This window comes from Halichoerus grypus, chromosome 5, assembly GCF_964656455.1.
Source record: "Halichoerus grypus chromosome 5, mHalGry1.hap1.1, whole genome shotgun sequence".
Classification (NCBI taxonomy): Eukaryota; Metazoa; Chordata; class Mammalia; order Carnivora; family Phocidae; genus Halichoerus; species Halichoerus grypus.
Window position 1 is genome coordinate 87,218,272 of NC_135716.1, and position 26,249 is coordinate 87,244,520.

At 49.4% G+C, this 26,249-nt stretch overlaps 2 protein-coding genes across 9 annotated transcripts in view; both read right to left on the reverse strand.

The window, feature by feature from the left end:
* Positions 1-1,175: 1,175 nt before the first annotated feature.
* BCL9 (BCL9 transcription coactivator) lies at positions 1,176-15,185 on the reverse strand. Of its 5 annotated transcripts, none has more exons than XM_036099913.2 (7): positions 15,050-15,185; positions 13,960-14,054; positions 12,326-12,515; positions 11,101-11,200; positions 6,170-8,408; positions 4,674-4,934; positions 1,176-3,567 (listed from the first exon to the last, which is right to left on the reverse strand). In XM_036099913.2, the coding sequence occupies exons 1-7, from the start codon at positions 15,100-15,102 to the stop codon at positions 2,450-2,452; spliced, it is 4,056 nt and encodes a 1,351-aa protein (XP_035955806.1). In that variant the 5' UTR covers positions 15,103-15,185; the 3' UTR covers positions 1,176-2,449. The 5 variants fall into 5 exon arrangements, with proteins under 5 accessions (XP_035955806.1, XP_077928649.1, XP_035955805.1 ...); XM_078072523.1 differs by having other exon boundaries at positions 1,176-3,081; positions 13,738-14,054; XM_036099912.2 differs by having other exon boundaries at positions 1,176-3,531; positions 13,738-14,054.
* Positions 15,144-26,249, reverse strand: part of LOC144381872 (uncharacterized) — a 67,546-nt gene continuing 56,440 nt past the window's right edge. For 3 of the 4 annotated variants that reach the window (XM_078072525.1, XM_078072526.1, XM_078072527.1), the window contains 3 exons: positions 21,467-21,601; positions 19,486-19,576; positions 15,144-15,356 (listed from right to left, as the gene is read on the reverse strand). In XM_078072525.1, the coding sequence (XP_077928651.1) occupies positions 15,144-15,344 (201 nt within the window). In that variant the 5' untranslated portion in view covers positions 15,345-15,356; positions 19,486-19,576; positions 21,467-21,601. Of the gene's footprint in view, positions 15,357-19,485; positions 19,577-21,466; positions 21,602-25,191; positions 25,385-26,249 lie in introns of those variants that run through there. The other variant, XM_078072524.1, reaches the window with a different exon arrangement.

The window sequence follows — 26,249 nt, forward strand, 5'->3', positions numbered from 1 at the left end:
ACCTTCCTTGGTTAGGGCTCTCATCTCGTCGTTCCCCATGCTGAGCTGTTTGCCTGCTCTCTTCCATACGCCTCAAAGCGAGAGAACCGAGCAATATGGCTAAATTCATGAAACCAAACGCTCATTTTACTCTCCTAGCATGAAATGTTCACCACGCAGGCCCATCTGAATAGATCTGACTGTGCCAGAATTCTTAAACTTGAGCTCCGCTTTCTCATTGGCAAAGGCGATGATTAGCACCTACGTCTTAGGCCCCTCAAAGATTAGCACGAGCATGGGCATGGAGGTGACTGGTGGGGGAGGCCCTGCAACAGTCGGCTCACTTTTGTTGCCTGGGGCTGTCGTGTTACTGAGATGACAGGGCCACCAGCAGTGGGAGAGAAGAGAGAAAGTCACAGGAAGAACTCCTACCGTAGAACACCAGCAGGGCCCAATTTATACAAGTTTGCAGGACTCTGCACCTGCTGCTCAGCCCTCCTCTCACCTACGAACAAACACGCACGCAGACGCCCACTCACCCAGCTAAAAACGCCTAGGACTCAAAGAGATACCCACACCAGAACGAACCCAAATGCACAGAAACACCAACAGCTAGTCCCGCAGACAGGTACCCGGCAGGAGGCACGCTGCTGCGCTGAGGGAGGGTGATGGGAGGTGAGCGGGGCCCAGACTGGGCAGAGCCCCAGAGGGGATGCCGGGGGAAGGGAGACAGAAACCCACGGACTGTGGAAAACCACGATTTGCAGGTACAGTAGTAATGTTTTACCTTAGCAAGATCCAGGGACATTTCCGAGCTTATGCAGATGACGGAAAATATACCTTTAGCCTTAATTACTTCACACCATTACATTGGCTCTCACAGAAATTCCTGGTAAAGACCATTAATTACCTCTAGAGGTAAATTTCAGCACTGGGGACCGCCCGGGGTTGCTCTTCTGCCTACAGCTAGGCTTCCAAGACTGAGATAGGACAGGTACGCGGGATAAATCTCCGAGTGGTCATTCCTCATCCGCAGGTAAGACGCTTCACCTGGGCAGGCACTTCTGTAGACTTCCCCTAAACTTCTTTATCAACCAACTGCGATACAAAGCTGCCGTGCTTCTTGGGTCATGTGGCAGCTACCGTGCCCAATACCGAGCAAACCGGAATCCAAGTGAACAAAAAAGGCAATTCGATTTTGTAAGAAACAATATATTTTATTTTTCTGACACCACAGCTCTGGTGAGTGGTTTTGTACCAAATTTAATGGAGGTTACACAGAACGTTTTACGCATGGGAGGGGGAGGGAAGGGAAGGAACCACAAAATCAAAAACAAAAACAAAAACAAAATCCTGGATAGCTTTTAGCATCTGTTCCACTCCCACATTGATAAAATTCACTTGGGAATTCCTAATCAAAGGAGAACAGAAAACAAGGTGGGCAGGGAAGGGCGTGTCCGGGAAGAGAAGAAAGGGAAAAGAAGACCATCGAGCATCCCAAGCACAGTGGCCTTTCCCTCCCCGAGCCAGAGCTGGAGCCCGGACGACACTCCACCTGGAAGGCGAGGCTTCCTTAGATTTACTTCCCCCAAATAACACCGTGTATTGCAGCTGCCAAAGGGAAAGAGGAGGAAAGCAGGGGTTGTTGGTGGCAGGGCACGGGGGTGAGGGAGGAAACACACTTAACCAAGGGGATGCGGAGGGGGAGGGGAGGGAAACCGAGAGAAAAACGTGAAGGTGGGTTTGCAGACTGGGAGAGACAGACAAGTGCCGGAGAGCACTCGAACTGAAAAACAAACGTCCTAAGCTTCATTATTTTTAAAAAGAAAAATCTCCCCCCTCCCCCCACCCCTCGCTGAACTTAGTTCCTTTTTTTGTGCTTTTCATTAATACTCTGCTCTGAGGTCGTAGTTTGGTTTTTTTTCTATACACTGGAGTTGAAAGAAAATAGTCCAAAGGTCTGAAGATGGATTCTCCACCTAAAGTAAACAGCCCAGCATTCCTGTTCTCCTCTTGTCCCAAAGACTAAAGTCTCTGCTAAAATCCCTTTTACAATATAGTACAGTACACAAAAAAATAAAGCCCAAAGCAAAAATCAAAACCAGAAAAGAATCCTGGGAGAAGCCAGTCCAAAGGACGTAAACATACAGAGAACGGTGCAACACATGACCGATGGCAATTCTCAAAGCACAGCTACAGATTCCCAAAAGTAGGTGCCATCATGGGATACCCAAGTCCACAAAAATAATTTTTAAAAAATAAATCTTAAAAAAAACACACCTGTTGATTAAATGAATCATTTGTTTTCAGGTAAATCCATACATTCTCGAGTTCCCCCCGCCCCCAAAGCAGCCCTCGGGTCTCTGTTCTCCTATTGCATGACCAACAGTACTCCTGGAACTCCCTCAAAGCAGCTCTCAGGACCTGGAATCTCATCTTGACAAGGATCGGCACATCCAATCTTAGCAGCTTAAAACATCATGTTTCCTGGGTTGCCAGGTCCTTGGCTAAATCCACCCATGCCCACGTCGGCGGCCATGCCCCGGGGCCTCATCTGTGGGGGGATCATGATGTTCTGTTGGGGTCCCATCATGCCCTGCATGGACATCATCATGCCTGGAGAGCCCACAGGCCCAGGGTGGGTGTAGAGCCCAGCAGGCCCCCGATCCTTGCCAGGAATCATGCCCACGGCAGCAGCTGGATTGCTCATCAGGGTGGGCTGGCCGGGCATGGTAGATTGTGCTGGTGACATCATCCGATGGTGAGGTCCCATCATGCCTTGCTGGAGAAAGGCTGGTGGTCTCATTGGGTTGTGGCCCGGCATGGATGGGGCTGTACCAAGAGGGATGTCCGGAGTTCCCACTGGCCCTGGGCCTCCCATGCCAGGTAACGCTAGTCCCATTCTGGGGGCTTGTTCACCCATCATCCCCTGCATGTGCGAAAACCCAGGTCCAGGACCCTGGGGCTGTTTACGGCCTGGGACTTCGCCTCGAGGGAAATATTGCAGTGTCTGGCTAGGCTTCTCAGATGGAATAATGCGAGACAGATCGAACTCCGGTATTCCGGTGGCTCCAGGTCGGATGACCTCCTGCAGATCTGGGTCTGTAAACACCGAAGGCATGCTGTTCCCCAGGACAGCGAAGGAGTCAGGACCCCCGGGGCCTCCAGGCTTGCAAAGTGCTGCATCTGCTGAACTCTGAGGCAGGGTGCTGGGGCGGCCGAGGGGGCCTTCTCCTGGGAAACCCATACCTCCTGGGAAGTTGCCCTGCCCCCCACTGGGGCCATTGTGAGGGAATGGAACCTGCTGTGGAGGAGACTGTACTGGAGGGAAGCCCTGGGGGAAACCCATCCGTCCTTGAGGTACCATCGGAGGCTCCTGGGACCCGTGCCCCATGATAGGATTGTGTGACATCAAGCCGGGCCCCATTGGGACCCCATGAGGAGGTATGTTGGGTCCCATGGCACTCGGAGAGGGCATCTGATTGGAGTGAGAAAGTGGTTGGGTCATTCCCATTGGGCTGAGGGTTGGCATCGGAACCACGGGGTTTGGACCTGAAATTCGAGGATTCTGTGTATTAATGCCCATTCCTAGAAAAATAAAGATATCAAAGGAATCACCTTAACCGAGAGCAACTTAGAAAAACTCTAATAAATCCAATTAACAACAACAACAACAAAATCTTCGTGTATCGAATGTGCAAGGGACTCTGCTGGGAAAACATACAACAGGAAATCCCTGCCCTCAACAAGATTAAAATACATTTTGGAGCATACAAGCCAACAAACAGCTCTACAAGAGGATATATTTTGAGTCTTAAACTGTATGACATAAGGGTATGAAGAAAACAACTAAGAAGAAAGTCTCCTGGGTGAAAAATTACAAATTAATATGCAAACCAATTTAGCCTTCTTCGTTGGAGACATGATTTAATATAGAAGAAACGATTTTGTCTGAATGACTTAGGTATGGTCCTCTTTGGAGAAAGAGGGTTAGTCAGTCCTGCAAGTCCAGGAATCAGAAATAACAAGGAAACCAAACAGTCCTTCACCAACTGACATTTGGCATTATCTTTTTTTATACTGCCTTACAAAAGAGAGCATTTCAAACTCTAGGGTATATGAAATGTTAAAGAAACGGTAACTTTAACAGAAAAGGGAAGCCTGCTGGTTCTACCACAGTCTCTGGGACATTTAAGTATTTGGTTTCTCTATAGAATTACCACTGAGTATGGTTAGGACGGTGCTTGCTAGGAAATGGGGGCTTTTCCCTGTCTGAAATCCTGTGGCTGCTTGTGGTTGGAGGCTGTCCTTCCAGAAAAACACTTGAGAACTACAGATCAGCATGTTAAAAAGCAACAGCTTTCAGCATTGCTCCAGGAGGATCCCCACCCCACTCCCAGCCCCTCAAAAGGAAAGAAAGAACCCATCCGGGTACACAGAAGCATCAGAACCTCTGTACGGAAAATGTTAAGAACTCTAAGGAAGCCTACTCTCTAATAAACACGCTGAATCAAACGAATACAAAATTGCTTTCGTTTTCTTCCTCTACTCAGGACTCTTTAATTCTACCGATGGTACTCTTTCTCGACTCGTCCCACTTCCATCCGTTGAGGTCTGCAGCCGTCAAAAAAGCATGCGAGAAGTCTCTCTTTTGTCTAACACTGGCTCCGTATCCTAGCTTCGTGATTTCTTACCTGGCATATTATTCATTGATGGCAAGTTGGGAGAACGAGCTGGAGGGGAGTCGTCATCGGAGCTGGCCACAGTCTTGATGGCGTCGTGGTATAAAGGGGTAGAACTGGGCATTGCGAACTTGGACATTCGAGACATCATAATAGACAGCGGGTTCTGGGAAAGGGTCGGCTCTGGAGGCATGGTGTAAGGTGTACTAGAGGGAAGACTTCCAGGGATATTCACAGAGGCAGACTGGCTGGCTGTAGGAGGTGGGGGGCCACCTAGAAGAAAGCAAAATAAAACAAAAATGGGCAGGGAATTAGACTCCTCTCGAAGGCTATTGGGCCTCTGGTTATGAACGAGCAAGGCCAGGAATGAGACAGATGAACAGGACAGTGTTATTAGGCCCAGGACACAGACCATCAATCTTCTAGTCAAGCTCCGTGTGTGTGCAGAGGGGCGACCGCAGAGGATCAGCAGAGGTGAAGACAAACACACCAAGAATGTGTTAGAAATAGAACCTCAAGCTTGGGAAAAGCATGGTTTAGGGACAACCATTTCCCTGAAAAGAATGTGAAATAGGCGGATCTCTCCCTTGCCCTTCCCAATTCAGAACTGGACTCGGGTATTTAGTCAGACCAGCGATCGGACGCCAGGTGCAAACTGCATCACCCTGCGCACGCGCCGGATTGATTTCCACGACCAAGATGTTGGAGCTAAAGAGTTCTGAGGAGGCTGTTCCACTCTACTGCTTTTGTGAACTGCTACCCAACTGAGAGAGAGAGAGAGAGAGATGCTTTAGCTGGGCAGGATACACCTTCTATCTTATTCTGAGTCTAGTTTTTCTCAAGCCGAGACAACACGGACCTAGTATTTACATCTCAGTGCTCATCTTCCACTGACCCCCTCTGGTCCCAGTCACAAAACCACCATCATCAGCGAGAGCTTCTCCTAGGAAGAAAATACTGACAAATTGCAGCTGATCTGTGAGAACAGCAGTCTACCAAGGAGAAGGTTTTGGTAACTGTCTCTGTGGTCCACGTGTATTTATGAGAACCACTTGGGTCTCTCAGCAGCCTCCCCTTTCTGCTTAGGATGATACTCAGAGCCTGTGGACGTGAGGGCAGCCCCTGCAAGTGGGCGGGTCTAGTATTTAAAGAAGCCACATTTGCCCACTGTCAAGGCATTTTATTTCACCAACATGTGTTCACTGTGCAGATGTAAATTACTCTGTGAAATAACACATGCTTCCCGTTTTCCCTCCTCCTTGGAACCGTCCTATCTGACGACCATATTCGGCACCAAGAGCCGCGTATCTCCGCCAGGATGGGACAGTTGTGCGGAACCCCGTAGAAGTACTGACCATGCACCTGGCGGCGAATACGTCCGTTTGGGCAAAGGCCACCTCCTCCGGTTGCATAATCAGGTTAGGACACCAGTTTCCTTAAAGTACATAAATGAGGCTTTTGCAATCTCCGGCTACAAGGTGCAACGGTGAGGATGCGAGCATACTGACCTGACTCTACACTGCCCAGCATGGCTGGGGAGGCCATGGTGAGGGGTGCTTTATGGTTTGGAGGGATCCCGGGACTCTGAAGGGGAGGTTTTGGAGAGGAGGTCCATCCGGGTGACGGGGCAGGAAGTGATGGAGACTTGAGGTGAACAGGCGAAGCAGCGGCAGACCCCAAGACAGGGGGGGACTTAATGGAAGCAGCAGCTGGGCCCGCCAGCACGCCTGCCAGCTGCGATGGAGTCTGGGGGGACTTGAGGTTCCCCGACGGCGAGCCCAGCATCGGCGACTGGACCTGGCGCATCGTGGGAGATTTCAGAGGGTTAATGCCTGGGGAATGTACCTGGCCGCCCGCCACAGACATATCCAAGGGCTTCCGCCCCAGGCCACGCTGAACTGGAGGAGCGGCGCTGAGGCTAGTGGGGTTACTGGAAGGGTTGAGAGGTAGTGGTGGCATGTGACTGAGCCGGCTGTTAGTCCTTTGGTCGGGCCCAACTGGTTCTCTGAGATTCCGCAAGCCGCTGTTGCTGCCTGGACCCTGAGACATGGGGAGGAATGGCCTGGGGCCCATGCCGTACTCTTGCTGGGGGTGCTCCCCAAAGGGCAGGGGCACCATCTTCTGCTGAGCAGGCAGCACGTCTGCGCCACCTGGGCGTAATTTCATCATCTCCTCAGGGCCCGCCCCAGCCTCTCTCATCTTCTGAGGTATCATCTGAGGGTTGGATCCCATGCTGACGTTTAGACCGACATCTCCCTTCATCCCACTAGGAACCATCCCAAACTCAAGTTCCCGACCAGGGCCCATCTGCGGGGGCATTCCTTTCGGAAAGTCACCCCTGGAGGGACTCAGAGGGCCCTCGACAGGTATTCGAGGGAAGATGGGATTATTCCCAGGCTCCATGTGTCGCTGGGAGCCTGGGATCATCCTATTCATCTCCATGCTGGGCCTGATGCCTTCCAGGCTCATCCCCGGGGGGAGACCCAGCTGCTTCTCGGCCAGCTGCTGTTGAAACATCTCTTCGGACAGTCCCTGGGGGTTTGGGAAGCGTTCCCCTCGGCCAGGACCACTGAAGACACCCTGGCCAGGCGGGAAGTTTCGGCCATCCGCAATTTTTGGCACATCGTCTGGCCAACTGACTCCAGAAAGACCTGGTCTAGATGCCGGGTTGGGGACATTCGGCCCCTCCATTTCCGAGCTGATCATTCCTGCAAATCCGGGGAGGCGCATCTGGCTCCCCGGCATGTTGGGGTGGGGAGCCATGCCCCTCGGGGGCAGAGAATGGGGTATGTTGATCCCGTCGGCAAAGGGCTCTGCCCCACCAGGCCCCCAGCCTTCACTGGGGGCCATCTGGTACGGAGGGGGAGGCCCTCGGACCACGCCCCGAGGCCCATGCTGGTGGACCATCATGTCCTGGAGGGAGCACTGCTGCACCACCACTTGCTCCTGCTTCCTCCTCTTCTCCTCGTAGAACTCCTGCTGCAGTTTCAGCCATGCTATCTGCTCGGGGGTCATATGGTCTAGGTGCTCGGGTCCCAGGGGCCCAGGCTGGGAGTTCATGGAAGGTGGAACCATTTCATCGGGAGAGAAGGGCACATCTCTATGGCCTTGAGGGCCAAATGGAGCTCCCATATCTGTCCGGGGCCCGGGGCCCTTCCCTAGGCTTTGGGATTGAGCCATCATGGCCTGTATCGGCCCTTCCGGTTTTTTCTGAGGTCCATCTAGTACCCCAGTATTCTGCTGGGGTCCCCCACTTTGTCCTCCTGTGAATTCTTTCTCGTCGGGGAAAAGCATACGTTGGATATCTCGGAGCGTTTGTAAGGAGCGCTCCCGGTGCTCCAGCTGCTCTTGAGACAGTCCGTCGGGGTTCTCTCCCAGTGTGGGGGGCTCTCCGCTGGACACCGGTGCAGGCGGAGGGGCTTTGGGATCTGCTGAAGAGCTACTGCTGCCCTGGGAGACAGGGGTCACTGCTCGGTTATTGGGGGTCGAGTTCGGCCCGGTACCGTCGGGCGGCAGTGGAGCGGAGCTGGCAGGACTGCCTACGGAAGCAATCAGTTTGTTTTCCACCCCGGGACTATCCCGGTCCAGGGCGCGCGGGGGTGCAGCGGGCTTGGGTGCTGGTGCCGGAGTGGGTGGGGTCGGCTGCAGTCTCGTATTCTGGGAAGCATTCTGGTCCTGGTTGGCTGGAGCCGGGGGCTGTGGTGGGAGGGGTTTCGGATCATTCCGAAGGGCAGATATCTGTGTGTTCTGAAGACAAACGAGATTTTAAAAATCATTGGTAAATTGTATAGAAAGGCAATTAAAAAAAAGCAAGACAGGTTATAAAGGATTTGTCCCAGGCCCATAAATCTACGCTGACATTTGCCGTGGAAACTGCCCATGGCCAACCCCACTCTGGACACGGAGACGTTCAGATTTTTTCCTTCCACTTTACCATCAAATGGCATCCTCTTTCCCTTGCTGAAGATTAGGTTTCAATAACTTTATAAGCATGCCAGGGGAGAGCCACTCTGCCAAAGCGAATACATTTGAGTATCTATTTCGAGGAACAGGTTTGATATCACATGTCTACTGTGTGTTTCTGATTCAAAGAGAGATTAGTTTCTTGGTACGTGGGAGGCTGTACCTAACACCTTTTTCTTTTCCCCGAAAGTACAACTGGGTACGTAGGCTTCTCACTGTCAATCAAGAGGCCTGATGTTTTCAACTGAAAGAGAAAGTACTTGTCACTTACAGCTCTGTACTCCACCAGCCAGGGGAAGCAGGAGGACCGCTCCGTTTCAGCGTGCCCTCTGGCATGGTGACTACCAAAGTACTCCTCTCCTTGAGTTTCCAGGGGGCCTGACGGCTCTGGTTTCTGTTTTCAGTGTGTGATCACTGATTCCATATTCGATAAGAATTTGTACATTAACTGTAGTAAGAGAATCCGCAGGCAGGAAGCGTCTGGGGAGAAATCTGAGGCTATCTAGCTCACGGTGTCTCTTGATCTGTTCTTTCCAATAGGCAGCAGACTGCCCTTTTATAGGTTGGAGAATAGCCTCATTATTATTTATTAAGTACCGACGCTACGCTAAGTCCTGGGTGAAAGCACCCTCCCCTGCAGTAGGTGACACGGATGCTGTTAGTGTCTGGAAGAGGGATGTAGCGTGCTGGGGCTGAACCCTGGCACCGCTGATGGTGCTGAAGGCAGGGTCCTGAGGGAGAACACGAGAGCCCGGCCTAAAAGACCCCATCGCAGGGGTCTTTCGCCAGCCTCCAGCGAGCTGCACGGCCCCTTTTTTGATCTTCTTTTGTTCCTACTTGCTCACTTAATCCAGTCTGTATTTCCAAACCCCTAAGGCTCTTCCTTACCTCCGCACTTGCTCTCTGGAATGTTTCCCTGTGTGCAAATTTGTACACGAAGCATTATGTGTATCTCTGCATCGAACAGTCTGTGTTGCATAAACACAAAGCCTATCTTCGAGTGTTCACATTCTGTGGGTATGTATATAAATGTTTCCCTTGCAGGTACCCAGGCACAGATGTCTGCAGACAGAGACTGGGGTGGGGAAGGCTGGCCAAACGTGCGTGACTCTGCACGCGCTCGGTGTCGTCCGGGTCCCTGACTCCCTCCCTCGATGCAGTGGGGAGGTCACCTTAATTTTCCTTCCAGTGCCATTTTAAGTTTGGGTTTGTTGGTCAGCTTTTGTGTGTTCGTTCGGGATGGGCACTGACTGTGTCATGTGACCAGGACAGAAGCAGCAGTTTAGTGCCACCCTTTTGATTCTAGATTGGGAGCGATCGGTGATTTTGATTTTTCCCAATTCCATCCTTAGCTCCTTTTCTGACTCATTTCAGTACCAGAGAAGGTAGAGGTGAAAACTATAGTTAAGATCTGCTGTTAAGTCGATCAAATATTGGTTTGCACTGCACTATTCCCTGTGCATTCCAGGACAATTTACATTTTAAATGTTATATACACATATGTATAAAACTTTTAAGTATAAATTAAAATATACATACATTTTAAATGTTATGTACATCCATCCCCTACCCTTCTTGAATAGCACAGATGTATGAGGAATGTGAAATGCTTTTTCTAAGTCTAGAAAAGCCAAGCTCTGCTGTGTCAATGGAGAGGGACTTCACTGATACACGACACAGACAAAAATGTCTATTTTATCTTGAATTGTCATTTGACTCATTTATTGTCACTTAACTTTTCCCATGTCGAAGATCCCACTGAGTCCTAGATTTTATGTTTCCTGAAAGCAGGGACTGTGTCTTGAACCTCTTTGTGTCCCCACGGCATTTGGTGGGATGCCTTGACAATGCTAGTCACAGAAACAGCTTTTGGTTCCATGTGGAACGTTCCATGTATTCAAACAACCACTGCATGCTTTTTCTAATGTGGTTTATGGCAGGTACTTAAGTTCCAGACAGGAGACAGACTAACGTTTATTATAATTTTGGAAATATCAAGCAATTAAAAGCATTCAAAGGTCCTCTCACTTTGAAGTAAGAATCATTTTGAAAGTCACTGAGACTCTAATTATGGTATTATCAGCACGTACTCCAGTACTGTGGCTTTACTTATGCCTTTTCTGTTCTGCAACCAACTCAAGTGCGTTTGTTAGTTCTTAAAAACCGGCCCTGTACACAGGGTCCGAATTCAGATTTTCCCAGAGATGGCAGCATGAAAGAAATTGAAGATCTCCATATAAGTCCTTTCTTATTCTGGGTCTTCCTCTCCTAGTAACCCGTCAGTACCCCAGCCTGCTAAAGGAAAGGCCAGTACAGTGCGATCTGCCTGAACCCACGCAATGCCACAAGCAGGTGAGACGCCCAGAATGCGGCTTGGACCATCAAGACTGTCTCCCCGTCAATGACATTCCCCATCTCCCACCTTTACAGCCACCGGAGAGCCTTTAAACCACACTCCACTTCCAAAATGGCCTACCAGAGGGGCTGTGCTTCGCTCTGTCTTGCTGTTGGAGATGTTCTGGATGTGGAAAGAGACGATAGTTTCAACCTGGCCCTTCAACACAGCTTCTGCAGCTCTGCAGAGATGAAAGAGAGGCACCCACTAGGACTTGCTTCTGTTCCACTCCCTGTAATTCCAAAGCACTTTAACCCCAGATTGAACTTGTGAGAGGGGAAGGAGGGTGGTTCTGTGTAGAGAGCCACCAGAAATGTTGAGGAAGAATCAAGAAACACAGGTTTTCATTATTCGTGTCTATCATTTACCACCAGACTTGTGAAATCTAATGATAGCCATTAGCAAATCTCAAAAGAGACATTAAAAAAAAACCCAAGATTTTCTCCTTCAAACCAATACACTGTGGTAGGTGTTTTATAGAATCCGAAGTCAAAGCCCCAACCATGAAAGGGGAACATGAAATCTCACAACACCTACTGATAATCTAAGGCTGTGGAAATTCACTCTGTAGGTATGTAGGGTAATTCACATTTTCTATAAATTAAGTAAGTCACTAAAAAATCTGCTGATCCATCTACCGGAAACACAGGTACCCAAACATTCACAGTAGTTATCTCTATGCATTCCAGACATATTTTTCTTTTTAGTGATATTTTCTAATTATTCTGAGACAGACACGTATTATTTGTGTTATTTAAAAAAGAATGCTCGATTACGGAAAAGTGGATATTTTTTATTTATTTATTTATTTTTAATTTTTTTTTATTTTAAAGATTTTATTTATTTATTTGAGAGAGAGAGAGAAACAGCATGAGAGGGGAGAGAGTCAGAGGGAGAAGCAGGCTCCCCACTGAGCTGGGAGCCTGATGTGGGACTCGATCCCAGGACCCTGGGATCATGACCTGAGCCGAAGGTAGTGGCTTAACCAACTGAGCCACCCAGGCGCCTGGAAAAGTGGATATTGTGTAATCAATCTCTTCTGTGTTTAAAAAAGATCTGTATGTATATTATAAACATAAAAACTTTCCGGAAGGAAAGCCAAAGAAGCATCATCAGTGGCTCCCTCTAGGGAGAGAGGGTAGGGAGGTTTCATATTTTATTTTCTTTTACCCCTTGCTGTACTGTTAACTTTAAGTGATAATAACACCAGTGAGGGGAAAACAAGGATTAACCTTCAGTGGGAATAAGAACTTCGGTGTCCAAACACACAAGCCATGCCAACAGCGAGACCCAGCCGTTAACTTACTTATTGGCCATCTCAGTAGAAAACACATACACCACTTTGGCGGGAGTCTTCTGAGCAGGTGTGGGCTCCGGGGCAGTAGTCTGGCCATGGGAGGGGGTGGAAGACCTGGGGGCCGTAGCATTGGACGGGGTCATCGAGTGTGGCGTGTGCTGGGAATCCTGGGACTTTATGTGGTCAGCAGAATTACATTCTGAAAGAATGGAAAGACTCGTGTCACAGAAAGAAAAAAACTTCTGCCAGCACTTATAGCACAACACAAACCCGCCTTGAGAATTTCAAGGAGTGAGTACCTTGCTAAGAGGAGACCTCTCCACCTCATAAAAATTCCAAACTGCTTCTCCCGAAATGACGAATTACAAAGCACTCTTCCCCCCCCCACCTCTGTACTCTCCCCAGCACACCTTTCAGACATTAGCGCAAACGTCCCTCCTTCCTGGAAACCTTTTTGGAATCTCTTGGACTGGATGCCCCTGTGAGTTGAACCCAGAGCCCCCAAATCCTCTGATTGCAGCATTTATCACATTTCATCGTAATTGTTTAATGAGCTGCCATCCGGGTGCACTCAAACTGTTGGGGACAGCAACTGCACCTTGCTGACCGTGCCCCCCAGCACCCAGCATAGTGCTGGCCCTCCTGCCAGGCCTCCCACAGATACCTGAGGAAGGAAGGAGAGACGGGGAGAGCAACCACCCAGGTTTTCATTTCTAATTTGGATTGGTGGGGGGGAGGGGTCGCACTTCCACTCCTGGAATGCAACTTCACGCTCTGGCCTAGAGTTAAGACTTTTGGTTTTATACTAGGAGGGAAAACAACAGGAGCCACAGCCGCCGGCCCCACATTCTCCCCGGCTGGCTCTGTTTTGCTGCCTCCCCAGTTTCTAGCACACGCAGCCCCTCGGTCCTGCCACGCGGGAATCAGCTGTGACCGCCCCCACCAGCACCAGCGCTTCCTCTGGTGCCTACAACTCTGGCAAAGTGGAAGCCAGAGAGCACAGAACCCAAGTCTCGGAGGGTTAATCTGACAGAGAAGAGGAGAGATGCCGGGAAGACGGCTCCAGTGTGGGCCACTGGCAGAGACAAACGGGAGCTGGATACGGAAGTGTAAATCACAGGGAGGCCAGAAACATCCCTAAGAATGCGGGGAGGGCCGTGGAACATCCTGCCATAACCCCCGACACACGTGCCTCCTCAAGAGCGAGAACTCCTCCACAGGGTGGTTCCAAACCGTTCTTCAGTCAGTAGGAAAATGAGAGGACACAGCTCCATCTTAATAAGCTGTGACATACGCTCCTGAATCTGATACCTACTCTCCCCACTTGGCTGCTCTTAGGCTCTCCGGCACCCACCAACGTCAGAGGCCTTCCCTCGGGAACACCTACTTCCCTCTGAGTCTCAAAGATCTTATAGACATACCTTTAATGTCAGAGTCATCGTTTGGAGTCCCAGGATCTCTCTGATCAAAGGAGTCGGCGGAAATACTTCGCTCCCTTTTCCCCTTGCCCTTGGCACCATTTCCAGCCCCATTCTTCAGCCCCATGCTCCCACCTGGGCCAGGGAGTGCTTTAGGGGTATGGCCCCCACTCTTGGAGTCACAGGGGGATGGCTGGGATTGGCTGGCTGAGCCCCCCTGTTTACCCTGATTGGAGAATTTGGAATCCAGCTGGGGGTTTCCAGATGGGGACATCACTGTAGGGGGACGGACCATCACCTCCTGCTTTGACTTAGGGCTACTAAAAGAGACAAATAATAAAGGGAGATCAGATGCCGGATACAGGTGGTCGGCCCAAATCAGGGAGAAGCAGTTTCTAGAGTAGGTCGAGGAGCCGCAGAGGACTAAGCACCCGCCCCACCTTTCACCTCAGTTCCTGCCTCGCTCCCTCCAACCCCGCTCTCATCTTGGCGCTAACCGAGAGGAGGCTCAGGCAGAGTGGCCTGCCAGGTCTCGGGAACCCTAGAGTCACATGGGGACCCATCTCTAGGGCTTCTGTCAATAAAGGACAATGGTTTCTATGTACACAGGGAAGTGACTCTCACACTAAGACTAGCTCAGAGTAAACAAACAGGCATCGTTAAGATCAAAATATGACCCACCCCCTGGCTGACGACAAGGAACAGCTGTAGAGAGAGCCTAGCTTCCCTGCTGGAAAAGACGAGCAGGGAGCAGGACCCAGCGAGGAGAGGAAACCCGCTGGTGAGCAGCAGGTTAGGGAAACCCTCCCGGATACGAATCACTCCAACACGCCGTATCACACACCAGGGCACATACACTCACTGGTGCCCCAAGGGATGAAGAAAACACTCTTTAAAAAATATCAACTTAAGTACTGTGGGGCACAGGAAAAAGCTTCACAGCGGCGGGGGGGCCGGTGCGGACGTCCTAGGACCCTAGGCCTCCTCGCCCTCACGTGCCAGGGTTGGTACCCCCCGACCGGGCGGACTCTGAGGGCCCTTCCTCTGCGCTGCGGCGGGGGGCGGGGGGGGAGGGGCGGTAGAGAGGCGCGGTCAGGGAACAACGGGCAAAAGCGTAAGGCTGGAAAGCTCTAACGCAAAGCCTGACCGCACTGCGGCCTGTTGGCTCTTCCGTCCCTAGTCACTTGTCTGTTCTCTCTTCTTTTGCCCACTCGGGTCTCATTCGCTTCCATTTCCACACACCGTTCCCTCAGTGAGCGTGGGCGGCCCACCTGTGACACCCCCGGGGGGGCAGCGGGGCAGGCCCGGCCCTTACCTCTGTGTGTTTCCTGACGGAGAGCTCCTCACTTTCGGGTGACTGGAATGCATTGATTGAAATCCTGAGCTTGCAGTCACAAACAGGGACGGGCTCACCGAGTTCCTCTCGGGCAGCAGACACAGCTGCTGAGGGCGGTGGCGGCCCGCTGCTGGCTGGGTGCGTCCCTCAGCGCTGGCCCCCCGTACGCCCTTTTCCTCTTTGTTTTTCTCCGCTGTGGAAGTGGGTCCTTTCCCCTTGCAGCTCCAGCATTCTCCGGGGGTGTGCCTCCTGCTGCCAAAGGAAAATCTCGCATCTCCAGGGCACACTATGGGAAAAGGCCCCCCAAAAAGACATAAAACACCCTTACAACAGGATCAAAGGTAAAGCGCTAGCCGACTGGACGAGGCTGCAGCCAGGTCACTGCTCGGCTTCCGGCGCGGTCAAAGGAGCGGCGGCGTTCGTGCGCTGGCGCTGAGGCGGCTCAAGGGGGACAAGCCTTTCCGCCAAGCCCACGAGCCTCCCACCAGCTATCATGTACCGGGCGTTTGTGAGCAGATGAGAAAAACATTTTATATTCTCCCTCACACTTCTCTGCTTCCAAATACAAACCTGTCAAACACTTGGGTTTTTCTTTTCTCAAAACAATGCCTTGAAACCACAGGGTACCCCAAATCCAAAGCAACTATCTGGTCTTTCACCTCGGATGGCAAACAATGGCACTGCCATGTAACAAACCCATCCCAGTTTCCAACCACGAAACAAATTAATCTCTGTTCATATTCTCAGGGCCTCGGGGTGGAGAGACATTGGAGGAGGTACTTCTGCAATCAGCTGTGGAGGCAACACCAAGTACAATCAGTTCTGCCCCGTGACGTCCACGATCTTTCTATTAAATGATGCCAAGGATGCATCTTGCATTCTCACTGTTTAATGATGGGGACCCTAGGCATGGGTAAGCATGGGAACGATCCATAATGCTGAAGGTAAAAGAACATCTTTGAAAGCTAAGATATTTTCTGAGCCAATTTGCAAGGCTAATTTGAAACATAAAGGTCAAGAAAATATTCCCAAACCTAGCCAGAGAACAAATGAGAAAGCCCTTTCCTTAAGGAAGCCTAGACTAGTTCAGGGAAAACCAAGATACACTTTCAGTCCCTTCTCCTTCCAGGGCAGGTCCAACATGGTTTTCTGGTAACCACTGTCCCCTCAGCTCCCTCCCCACCTTCTGCTATCTTGCCGCTGCAGTATGGGACCAAAGGAGGAGAAGACAAGATGTAGGATTCGTGACTGAAGGATCAAAGGGAGTTAGAAGGAGCTCAGGTTAGTTCTAGCTCACATACCCCTTGAGAGACTCCAGAACTGGACCAAGACTGGGAGTTTTATTCCAGGTTTTGGCACTGAGTAGGAGCGCTGTCAAGTGTTAAATGTCTCTTTTTTCATTTGGAAATTTGCAACAGTCCCAGCTATTTGACCTGAGACACTGAAAGGATTTATGGAAGTTCTCTCGGTGCACCCGATTTCATTTTTTTAAGTGAAGAAGTCAAGAAAAAGAACTAGAATAAAATGTTACGGAATGTTTCTATGTCGACCTTAGGAGAAAACATCCTAAGACACACTTTGGTTTTGATTACATTTAAGGTTGTATTTTTATCCCCCACCACCTTCAGCTTTTTTTTTTTTTTCAGTTTAAACTATAAAATTGATCGCGGTTGTCAAGTTTGATATACGTGATCACAAGCCATTTTGTAACCTCTCACTAAACACCAGGAATCACTGGTAAAATAGAAGTAGCAAATGAATCTTGCACGAACAAAGCCATCAGAAAACATTTACCTCAGGAACAGAAAAGCAGTTACCACCTAGATAGTCCCCTTCTGTAACTTCTGGTACTTTCTGTCTGCATCACGCATTCTAGCACTCAATCACATGTCATACTGAATAGTCCTATGTGTATGTTTTATCTCCCTATGAAGACTATGTTCTTTGAAGACAGGAATCTTGTTTGAAAGTTCTTTGGCTTGTCTATAATCGTCAGCATGATGTACTAAGATGTGGTTGGACCCTCCGTGACTGACCCAGCTTCTCCCAGAACAGAAACACCTGGCATTTGCGTTGCACTCTTTTTCCAAAGGAACTCTGAACATACTACAACTATCAAATCGCCTCAACCTGCCACGCATTTCTGAGGAGCCGGTAGCAACGATGATTTCTAATAATACTGTGAGCCTACGACACTTTTATTTCAAAGTACTCCTACAGACAGTCTCTTCTCGCGAGTTGCTCAAGCTTGATCGACAGGCACTGTACAGATGAGTGGCCCCAGCACACATGAACTGTGGGAGGGGCTTCGCCCAGGTTTGCCGTCGGTGATCCCTGACCCTGCTCTTCCGCGAAGCCACCTCCTTACCATGACTTTATGGGTGGAGACAGCAAAGAAGGCTGAAACAAGCATGTGGACTCACTGAGAGATGGGCAACAAAATCCAGGGTCTTCAACCCCTGATCTAGGGGAGTTGTTGAAGTAAGTCCCCCTAGCCTTAGCCCTAGCCGAGCAAAAGAAATCCGCCAAAGACTCACATTAGGCTCTTTGGCGTCTACATTTGCAGGGTGGTACTCAACTGTTTACCTTAAGGACTGGAAAAGCTCTTCCACAGAAGATGCTTAATTACAGACACACAGAGATTTTTTCCTCCACTAAAAAGTAATCTCCTAACTTTAAGATCTACTTATTCAATGTTTCTCCCTTTTCTTCTTAGATGCTATTTAAAATTCGTCCTAACTAGGTGTCAGACACTCTCTTAAGCACTGTCCCTACATACTAAACTCACTGGCCACAGCACCAGGAGGCAGGTACTCCTACTCTCCCTATTTGAGAGATGAGGAAACTGAGCCTCTGAAATGTGTAGCCGTTTGCCCCAGCGAGGTGGGTCATCCCTGAGTTAGCCATACCCCAGTACGTGGGAGAGCCGGTGCAGGGCCAGGCACCCGGCTGTGCTCTTCATCACTCCGGTGCCTGCCAAGACGGGGACTCGGTGGACAAGGGGAGCCCGTGCACGGAATAAAGTGCTTAGCAGTACAACATCAGCATGTGGGTGAACTACTACTAGGATGACTACCATTCTCTAGCCAGCTCACTAGCTTATCCTGCCGAATGGCATTTCATATTTTGTTCATCTCCAACTGTCCCCTTCCTTCCCGCCCTCCCCTCTCTCAGTGCATGGTCTTGCCCAGGACTGAACAAGAAGAGAAGTCACCAGGCCGGATGTGACATGCTCACCATCAAATCTGCAATCCTGTTTTCAGAGTACCTATCCCCTCCTTCTTCTCTGTTATTGAAACAGACAAAACAGCCCACTTCTCCCCAAAGGTCAGTTCCACCACGGGTGCTCTAGGCCCCATTCCGTCCAGCTTTCTGAGAGCTCTCTCTCTCTCCCTTTGACCTTCCCCGCCATCGCCTGCATACTTCCAGTCACCACTCGGACATGGGGTAGTCTCTTCCAGCATTGAGAAAAAAACAAAAAAATTACAGGAAAACAAAGCCCAGCTCTAGCATGTTATTATTCCCTTTCAGAGCCAAGTTTCTCCACAGTTGACAAGACACACACAGTCTTCACTTCCTTACTTGCCATTCACCCTTTCACCATTTTAAACCAACTTCTACCTGCCACCCCCACCCAGATCACAGAAACCACTATTTAGGTTAAGGTCACCACTGGCCACTGTTCTAACCTCATCTTACTCCATCTCTTAGTCTGCCAGCTGACTGCTTCCTTCTTGAAACTCTCCTCTTTCGCTTTCCATGGTGCCCCACTTCCCTAAATTTCCTCCCACCTCTCTGGTCACTCTCTGTCTGGCCCCTGTGCCGGCCCCTTCTCTATTCAATCTCTACAACTCAAGAGGTCCTCGGGACTCTACGCTGGGGCCCCTTCTCTTCTCATTCGGTAAGCTCTCTCCATGCCAACAACTCCCAGTTTCCCGTTCCCAGCTCAGCTTCTGCCCTGCGGACCAGCACCCACAAATGCCACCTTGACATCTCCCTTGATGTCTCAAACTCAACAAGATGGGAGAGGAATTCTTCATCTCCAGATGGCCCCCCTCCCCAAAGTATCTGTCCTTCTGTCTTCCACCCTGCAGTAGATGGCACCCAGGGGCTCATGCCACAAACACAGGTGTCATTCCCGACAAGCCTCTCCCTCACCTCAACCCTCCATATTGAGTTTGAATATTTTCGCTGAAGGAATGAAATCCTGGCTTCAGAATTTCTTCTTCAGAAAGGACAGGCAGGGACCAAGAGTGACCTGTCCATCCCTATATTCCCAGCACTTACTCTAGCACCTGGCATGTGGTATTTGCTCAAAAAATATCTCTTGAACAAAAGTTGAAGCTTTTCCCCAAGATCATCTTTCTAAGCCAGCCAGGCTCTGTAGGGCTACTACGATCCATCAGGCTACTCACCAAAACCCCAAGGGTCACGATACTGCAGTGCTCATCCTGGAGGTGAGGAGTTGGAGGAGTCCCGGAACCCCTTTCTCAAAGGTGCCCTCACCTGGATGAGGATAAAGAAGAAAAATTTCTAAATGGATTTAAAAAAAAAAAAATCAACTACACATCTTGTTACTGCATATCTTAAGAGCAGATTTCCTATGTATTCTAGAATGCTCTATTAAGAGGCAGTTGTCATCTCCCATGTAAAGGGAATCAACTTCCAATTTTTAAAGAGTATATTATCCAATCGGTAGACATCTCAAGGCCCCTGTGACTTTCCCTCCTCCCCAGCTGCACATTTTATTTTCAGAGACTGGGAAATACTAAGGGCAAATAAAATCAATGTTTCTACTTTCTCAATTTCTGGGCATTTCGTAGGAAAAAAAAAACCCTCACATTTTTGCTGCTGCCCATTCCTCGTTCGTACAGAGAACTGGAGCTGACTGGGAAGGAGAAAGAGACAAAACTGCAGACGCACTGTTGAATTCATGGAGTGAACTCGGTTGCCGTCCTCCCTACTCTGAACCCTCACTCTACACGGCAAGCACTCAGCAAGGAAGGGTATTTTCACATGCTTTTGGAAGAACGTGGGGCTGAACAACCTGGCCAGATGATTTCCGTGACTAAGTGCCTACTGTGTGCAAAACGCTAAAATGAATGGGGCTAGATAAGTCAAGAAAACAAGCTACTGGTCAAGCAGGACAATTTCTAACATTAGTCCTCGTAAAACAGAATTATAACCCTGAGCCTCCCCCTTTGCCCAGATTTTATAGTTTTGAAATTGCAAGGAAGAAGCAAGTTCCAGATTGTCCTAAGGCCAAATTATTTCGGAATCTTTCAAAGGAGACTCTATAAGGTTGTCACAAAGTTGTAAATAAATTCACAAATTAATCTGACCAAGCTCAGAATCACCTCTACAATTCCAATTTCAATTCCTCCAATGATCCTTTCCCACTTTCCTGCTCTAAGAAGTCAAGTTTATTACAACGATGTCAAGTTTAACAAAGTTCATTTCTATGCTATGACCACTACTCCATAAAAGGCAGAGTATCAAACTTAGAATGTGGAACTAAAAGGCCGCAAGATTCCATTCCGAGCTCATTCTTAACTTCTGGCATGCCAATTCCTAACAGCTTCCTCTCAGCAAAAGTACACAATAGGAAGAACCAATCTTTCCCTAACATGCGGAGAAAAGAAAACTATACGATGCATATGCACATGCACAGAAAACCTTGGTCCATACAAAATACTAATGTATGTTTTCATACTCGAAGGGTCAGAATGCCTCTATTATCCTTCAAGCTGACAAATCTTAAGCAAGCAAGTAACTTATATCAAACTAAAGAGTCTTGATAAAAGTTAAGCCTTCAAAAATGAATTTCTATCATTTAGAATAACGGTCACCCAAAGTAAAATTTTAGCACAAATGTCCCTTCTTTGTGAAATTCTCCTTGATTCCTAACTGTCCTTAGGAAAGTCCTCTGGGGCCCTTATAGCATTATGGTCACAATCCTATTATAACACTTAAAAAACTGTATCCCTGTTCTGTGTAGACAGAGAGCCCCCTGAGGAAAGGGTGATCATCACAGCACCCAACACCCAGGAGAAACTCAAGAAATGCTAGGTGATCCAGGGATTATAATGAGCTTGGAGCTTAAGTTTTGCTACCCTTGCCTCGAATTTACACAAACCAATGAAGACATGCTAAATACCTGTTTAACTTCCTACCACCTGCCTTTCCCACGAAGTGAGCTATTGCGGGAAGTCCCTGCTCACAGAAAAACAGAAGGTAACTACGCTTACACTTTTGACTTGCATTTAACTTGATGACCTTTGCCTTGGGAAACAAATGTAGTTTTAACTTACAAGAGACCCTACAGAAACATAAACAAAAATCCAAAATACTCAGATTGAATCACAGAAGTCATATGTTCATCATCAGTGTCTTTACCTTTCGAGATGTCCACTCTGCTCTCTCTTCTACATTGGGACACAGAAGAACTTTCCAAGAATGATCTCTGCCTCCCAAACAGAAGGGGATTTTTAGGTCAAAGTGGAGTGACACCAGCTAGCCCCACATTCAGTCCTACAGGGGTGAGAAGAATAGAGAAGTTCATACCCCAATTCACACTGATTGCAAAGAAAACCACCCATTCCCCAATGCTCTGAGGCCAAAACAGTATTTAGAAGGAGCAGTGAGAAAATAATTAGGTCAAAAATGGGGAAGGAAGGCAAAACCACTAAAACTCAAAATGCAAGAAGATGGAGCAGTGCAGCCCAAATCCATCCCATTGAAGCCGGGGTTGTTTATTAGAAAAGCAAAACCACCAGACACAAAAGCCTCAAGCTAATCATTGTTTTTAACTTTCTCCACAACCAAGAACAGTCACCAACAGGTTGCAAAATGGACTTTTATTTCATATCTTCTTTATGCCCTTGTGTTCAGCATGATGGAGATGCTGAAAAAATATTGCAAAGCCTAAAATGCAAGTGGCCATAAGAAAATTTAACTTTCAAAAATCAGTTGGTCTAGAGCAGGAGTTCTTCACGTGGGACCCACTGGCTCACATGCGGTCTGTGGACAGACTTAATGGCAGCTGCGAACTTCCGGGGGGAAAACTTCCATCTTCATTCGTACTCACTCACCTCTAGCAAAAGTTAGCAGTGCCGTCAATTGTGAAGGGAGGGAACAACCAGCGGTAGGTAGTATTAGCAATCCCGTGATCGTCACCAAGACGAACCACAGGACACTTTCCCGTGGCATTACACTTGTTGCAGATATCCCAACACAATATTTACACCCATCCCTACTTCAAAATCACAGTAAGGTGAGATCTGCAGCTACGCTTTATTATTTAATGTGTTAGAAAGAAGCATATAAAGTACTGTATCGTAATTGTTTAACATTTTGCTAACTGTTTCCCTGCCACTTGTAAGTCTATATGTTCTATTTTATGCATTTCAAAAACACAATTCTTGAAAGAGGTCCCACGCTTCATTAGTTGGCCAAAGGGGTATGTAGGACATAGGAGGTTAAGAACAAATAAAGTTGTTCTCGAACAAATAAAGTTCCTATAGATTCTAACGTCATAGTCACCAAGGCAGACAGACAAGCTAAGTTATTCCACCAACATTACTTCATAGTTGGAAGAAAATTAAGCCACCATGAAGCCAAGTAACACGTCCAAGGTCACTCAAATTTAGGGTGGGCATCAGCCTAGGTGAGCATTCACAGCACGTGCTGTGAATTTCCTACTCTTCCATGGGGACCTTTTCTTACATTCCACAATTGTCATCACTACTAAATGGGGACAAGGTATCACCTTTCAAAATTAGTAGAAAACCAAAACTCAGACGATAGAACAAGACAGATGTATAAGGTACTCCTTTTTGTTTCTTGATCAACTATGCTGCCATAATTGTTATAAAAGCTGAATTTGTTCTGTTCCTGAGAGAGAGTAATCTTTTAAAAGTGAGAAAAAAGTTGGGCTACATCATCTCTCATTCTCAGAAGTGTTCAAAGCACTTTGCAGATAGGCATTCATTTGTTAAGCGCTGCAATGGGTTATGAGTGGTCAGGGCAGTGGTATCACGACTTCATAAACGGGAAAACTGGACAATAAATATGAAAGATTGGTTCAAAGTCCCATAAGTCAATGGGAGAGTCAGTTTCCTGATTCCAAGTTCAAGGACTCTAACCACTATACCAAGTCACTATGATCAAATATTTAGTTGATTATAATACTTGTGAAACCTCTGTATTTTTTATCCCCTATAAGCCAGAGAGCATTTTCTTTTGATTTACAAAAGCAGACACTCCTGAGGGCGATGGGGCAAATATTCCACAGAATAAATTCCAATGTACATAAGTACTTTTTCACCTATGCTAGTCATCTAAAAATCCAGGTCAGGGATCCTGAGCTCAAAAGCCACATTACATGCAAGTTGCCTCCTAAGAAGAGAACAGCGTGGAATTGTTCCTTCATCTTTTAGTCAATGACCTCCTTACCTACCTACCATATCTTGTGGAACTATTATCACCTTACTTGCAACACTGTTATTACAAAATAATATTATAATGGTTCAATACCATTAGATCCTCAGTCCTAAAACTATGAAATGTTACCCATGCCCCAACTTTGCCTTAAATTTTCTCTTCTTATTCAGACCACCAGTTAGTGGAATCCTCATCCTTCAAAACATCCTTACATCGTCTAACTAACTTCTCCTTTTATTAACTCATCTCTGTCTTCAATAGCTTGAGTCTTTTTTCAATAGTTAGTAAGGATATCTTTCTTAAATTTGTACTTGTGACCAAAACATTATTCACAGTAACATTAATTCCTTGCTAAAATTTCCCAGATCACTAGTATCAAGACAAAAAACAAAATCAACAGGGCGATCACACTGCTGAATCTCCACAAAGAGTCAAAGGTTCTTAACCCACACATGACTGTTACCCACCCATATCCTTTTGCCCTCCCAACTATTTTACTATTCATCCTTCCTACCTGCTACTTCCAATTCATCATTTTGTGCTCTGTGCACAAGAGTCCAGATCTCTGGTCTAAGAATGAACACTTAATTCCTGTATATTTCAAATGCTAGTAACCCACCACACATCACTGACTCAGATGAATCTCTTTACACAGCCACTAAATCACTTACCCACTAAAGTCACCGCCAGGGATCTATCCATGTCTGCCTTAACCAAAGCCTAACTTTGCACCAATTTCATCCCATCCTAGAGGCTCTCCACCAAGAGATGCCTTGTCTACTAACTTTATCAGTCCCCAACTGGACTGCAACTTAGGCTCTAAGTCCCTCCTCTCTAGCAGAGACCAGGGCCCCTGGAGGACAGATTTGAGGCCTCCTCCTTCAGGCTTGGGAGCCTTCAGGTAAGGCCCCCAGCGACAATATTACAGGCCTCTGGCCCTTCCTTCTGAACATAACCAACCCTGCTGTTGTTTTCCTTAGGATATCTCCATTTCACCAGGCTCACCCAACACTAACCAGTGACATCTTAATAGTCTTTGCAACTTTCAAAGGTCAATGACCAGGGTTCCACTTTGGAAATCACTGGTGTGTCCACGACCCCCACAATGACTCAGTGACCTAGACATCAGCACCTCACCTACTGGAGCCCTTTACTACTCCTACATGCTTCTTAGCTTTCACTTCCCCTCACCCTTCAACAAGTCACTGGCCTGCAAAGTCCCCTTTACCTCTCTATCCACCGCCAGGGTCTTAGAGACCCCACCAAACTCGACCCGAATTCCCTCATTTAGCTCTCCATCTCGCCTCTCCAAAGCCCCTTCATCCCAGGACCCTGGGACCGTCCCATCTCCTCATTTAGCCTCTCCAAGCAGTGCTTGGGACACAACCCCTAAAAAATCGAGAGATGCCGCGGTCTCTTCCCACCGCTCACAGAGCGGTGGGCAAAGGACGCCCCCCCCTCCTCCCCCACAGGTTTCTCCAGACTCAACTCACTACATCCGCAACCTCGACCCCCGCCCCTTTCTCCCCTCCCCCCCCCACCCCCACGGCTCTCCGCGGCTGTGGCTACCCCTGCCCCCAAACCGGCTCAAAACACGCGGACGCGGACCCGGGCCCCCCCACCCCCCCGGCTCTGGTCCTTCCCCTTCCCCTCCCCCTCCCCCCCGAGGTGCCACTTACCCCTGAGGCGGGAGTGGGGGAGGGGAGAGGAGGAGCGGAGTAGGGGAGGGGGCTTCGGTCCGGGGCGGCTCTCAGCCCCGGGGGGCCGGGGCCGGGGCCAGCGGCAGCGGCGGCGCAGCGTCTCCCCCCGGCGGCGGCAGCGGCGGCGGCGGCGCCGTCCCACTCCCGCAGGCACACATAGGCTCCATTGTCCGCCGGCACCTCCCCCTTTCCGGCTCCCCCCTCCCGGTCCCGCCCCTTCCCCCTCCCCTCGGCCCTCCCCCAGCCGCACCGCGCCACGAAAGGTACCGCCGGCCCCGCCTCGGACGCGAGCAGAGAGGTGCCCCCTCCCCCGGCCCCGGCGTCCCGCCCGGCGGGGGAATGGGGACTGCCCCTCCCCGCCTCGGCGCGGGGCCCGCCGCGGGGAAGGGCCCGCCCCCCTCCAAGGGAATGTCATTCGTCCCCCTCCCTGAACGCGCGCAATGGTACCAACCCGGCCGCTTCCTCCTCCCCCTCCCCGGCCTTCCCGGAGAGCCCCCATCGCCCCGCCCCCATCTCCCCGCCCACCAAGTAGCCTCGCCTCCTTGACCCCGCCCCTCCCTCGAACATTTTACTATGGGGCCGCCCACCGCCAGCACCACCTCCTGCTTTGCATGGGCACGCCCACACGATCCCCGCCCCAGTTCGTCACCCGGCCAGAGGTGACGCCTACTCCCCACCTTAAAGCGGCAGAGCCCTCTTTCTCAACTAAAAGAACCTCCCAGAGGGCCGGCGGGGTGGGAGGCGCGGCCAGGGAGGGTCTCCTCTTTTCCGCACCTTCCTCCCGGCGCGCACACTCACCCGGACCTCCCCACCGCTTGCAGCAGCACTGGGGAGCAACCCGAGGGGACCAGTAGAAAGCGCGGAGGGGGGCAGGGCAGCGTGGAATTTGGCCATCTTTGACAGAAACGAATTGGAAGCTGCCAAAGGAAGGGGTCTCTCCCTCACTCTTCTCTGCTGCCCTGGTCCCGGCCTAGTCCTCAGTCTTCAAGGCGAACCCCTCACGCCTCCAGGATGCCACCACCCTGCCCCATCCCCTC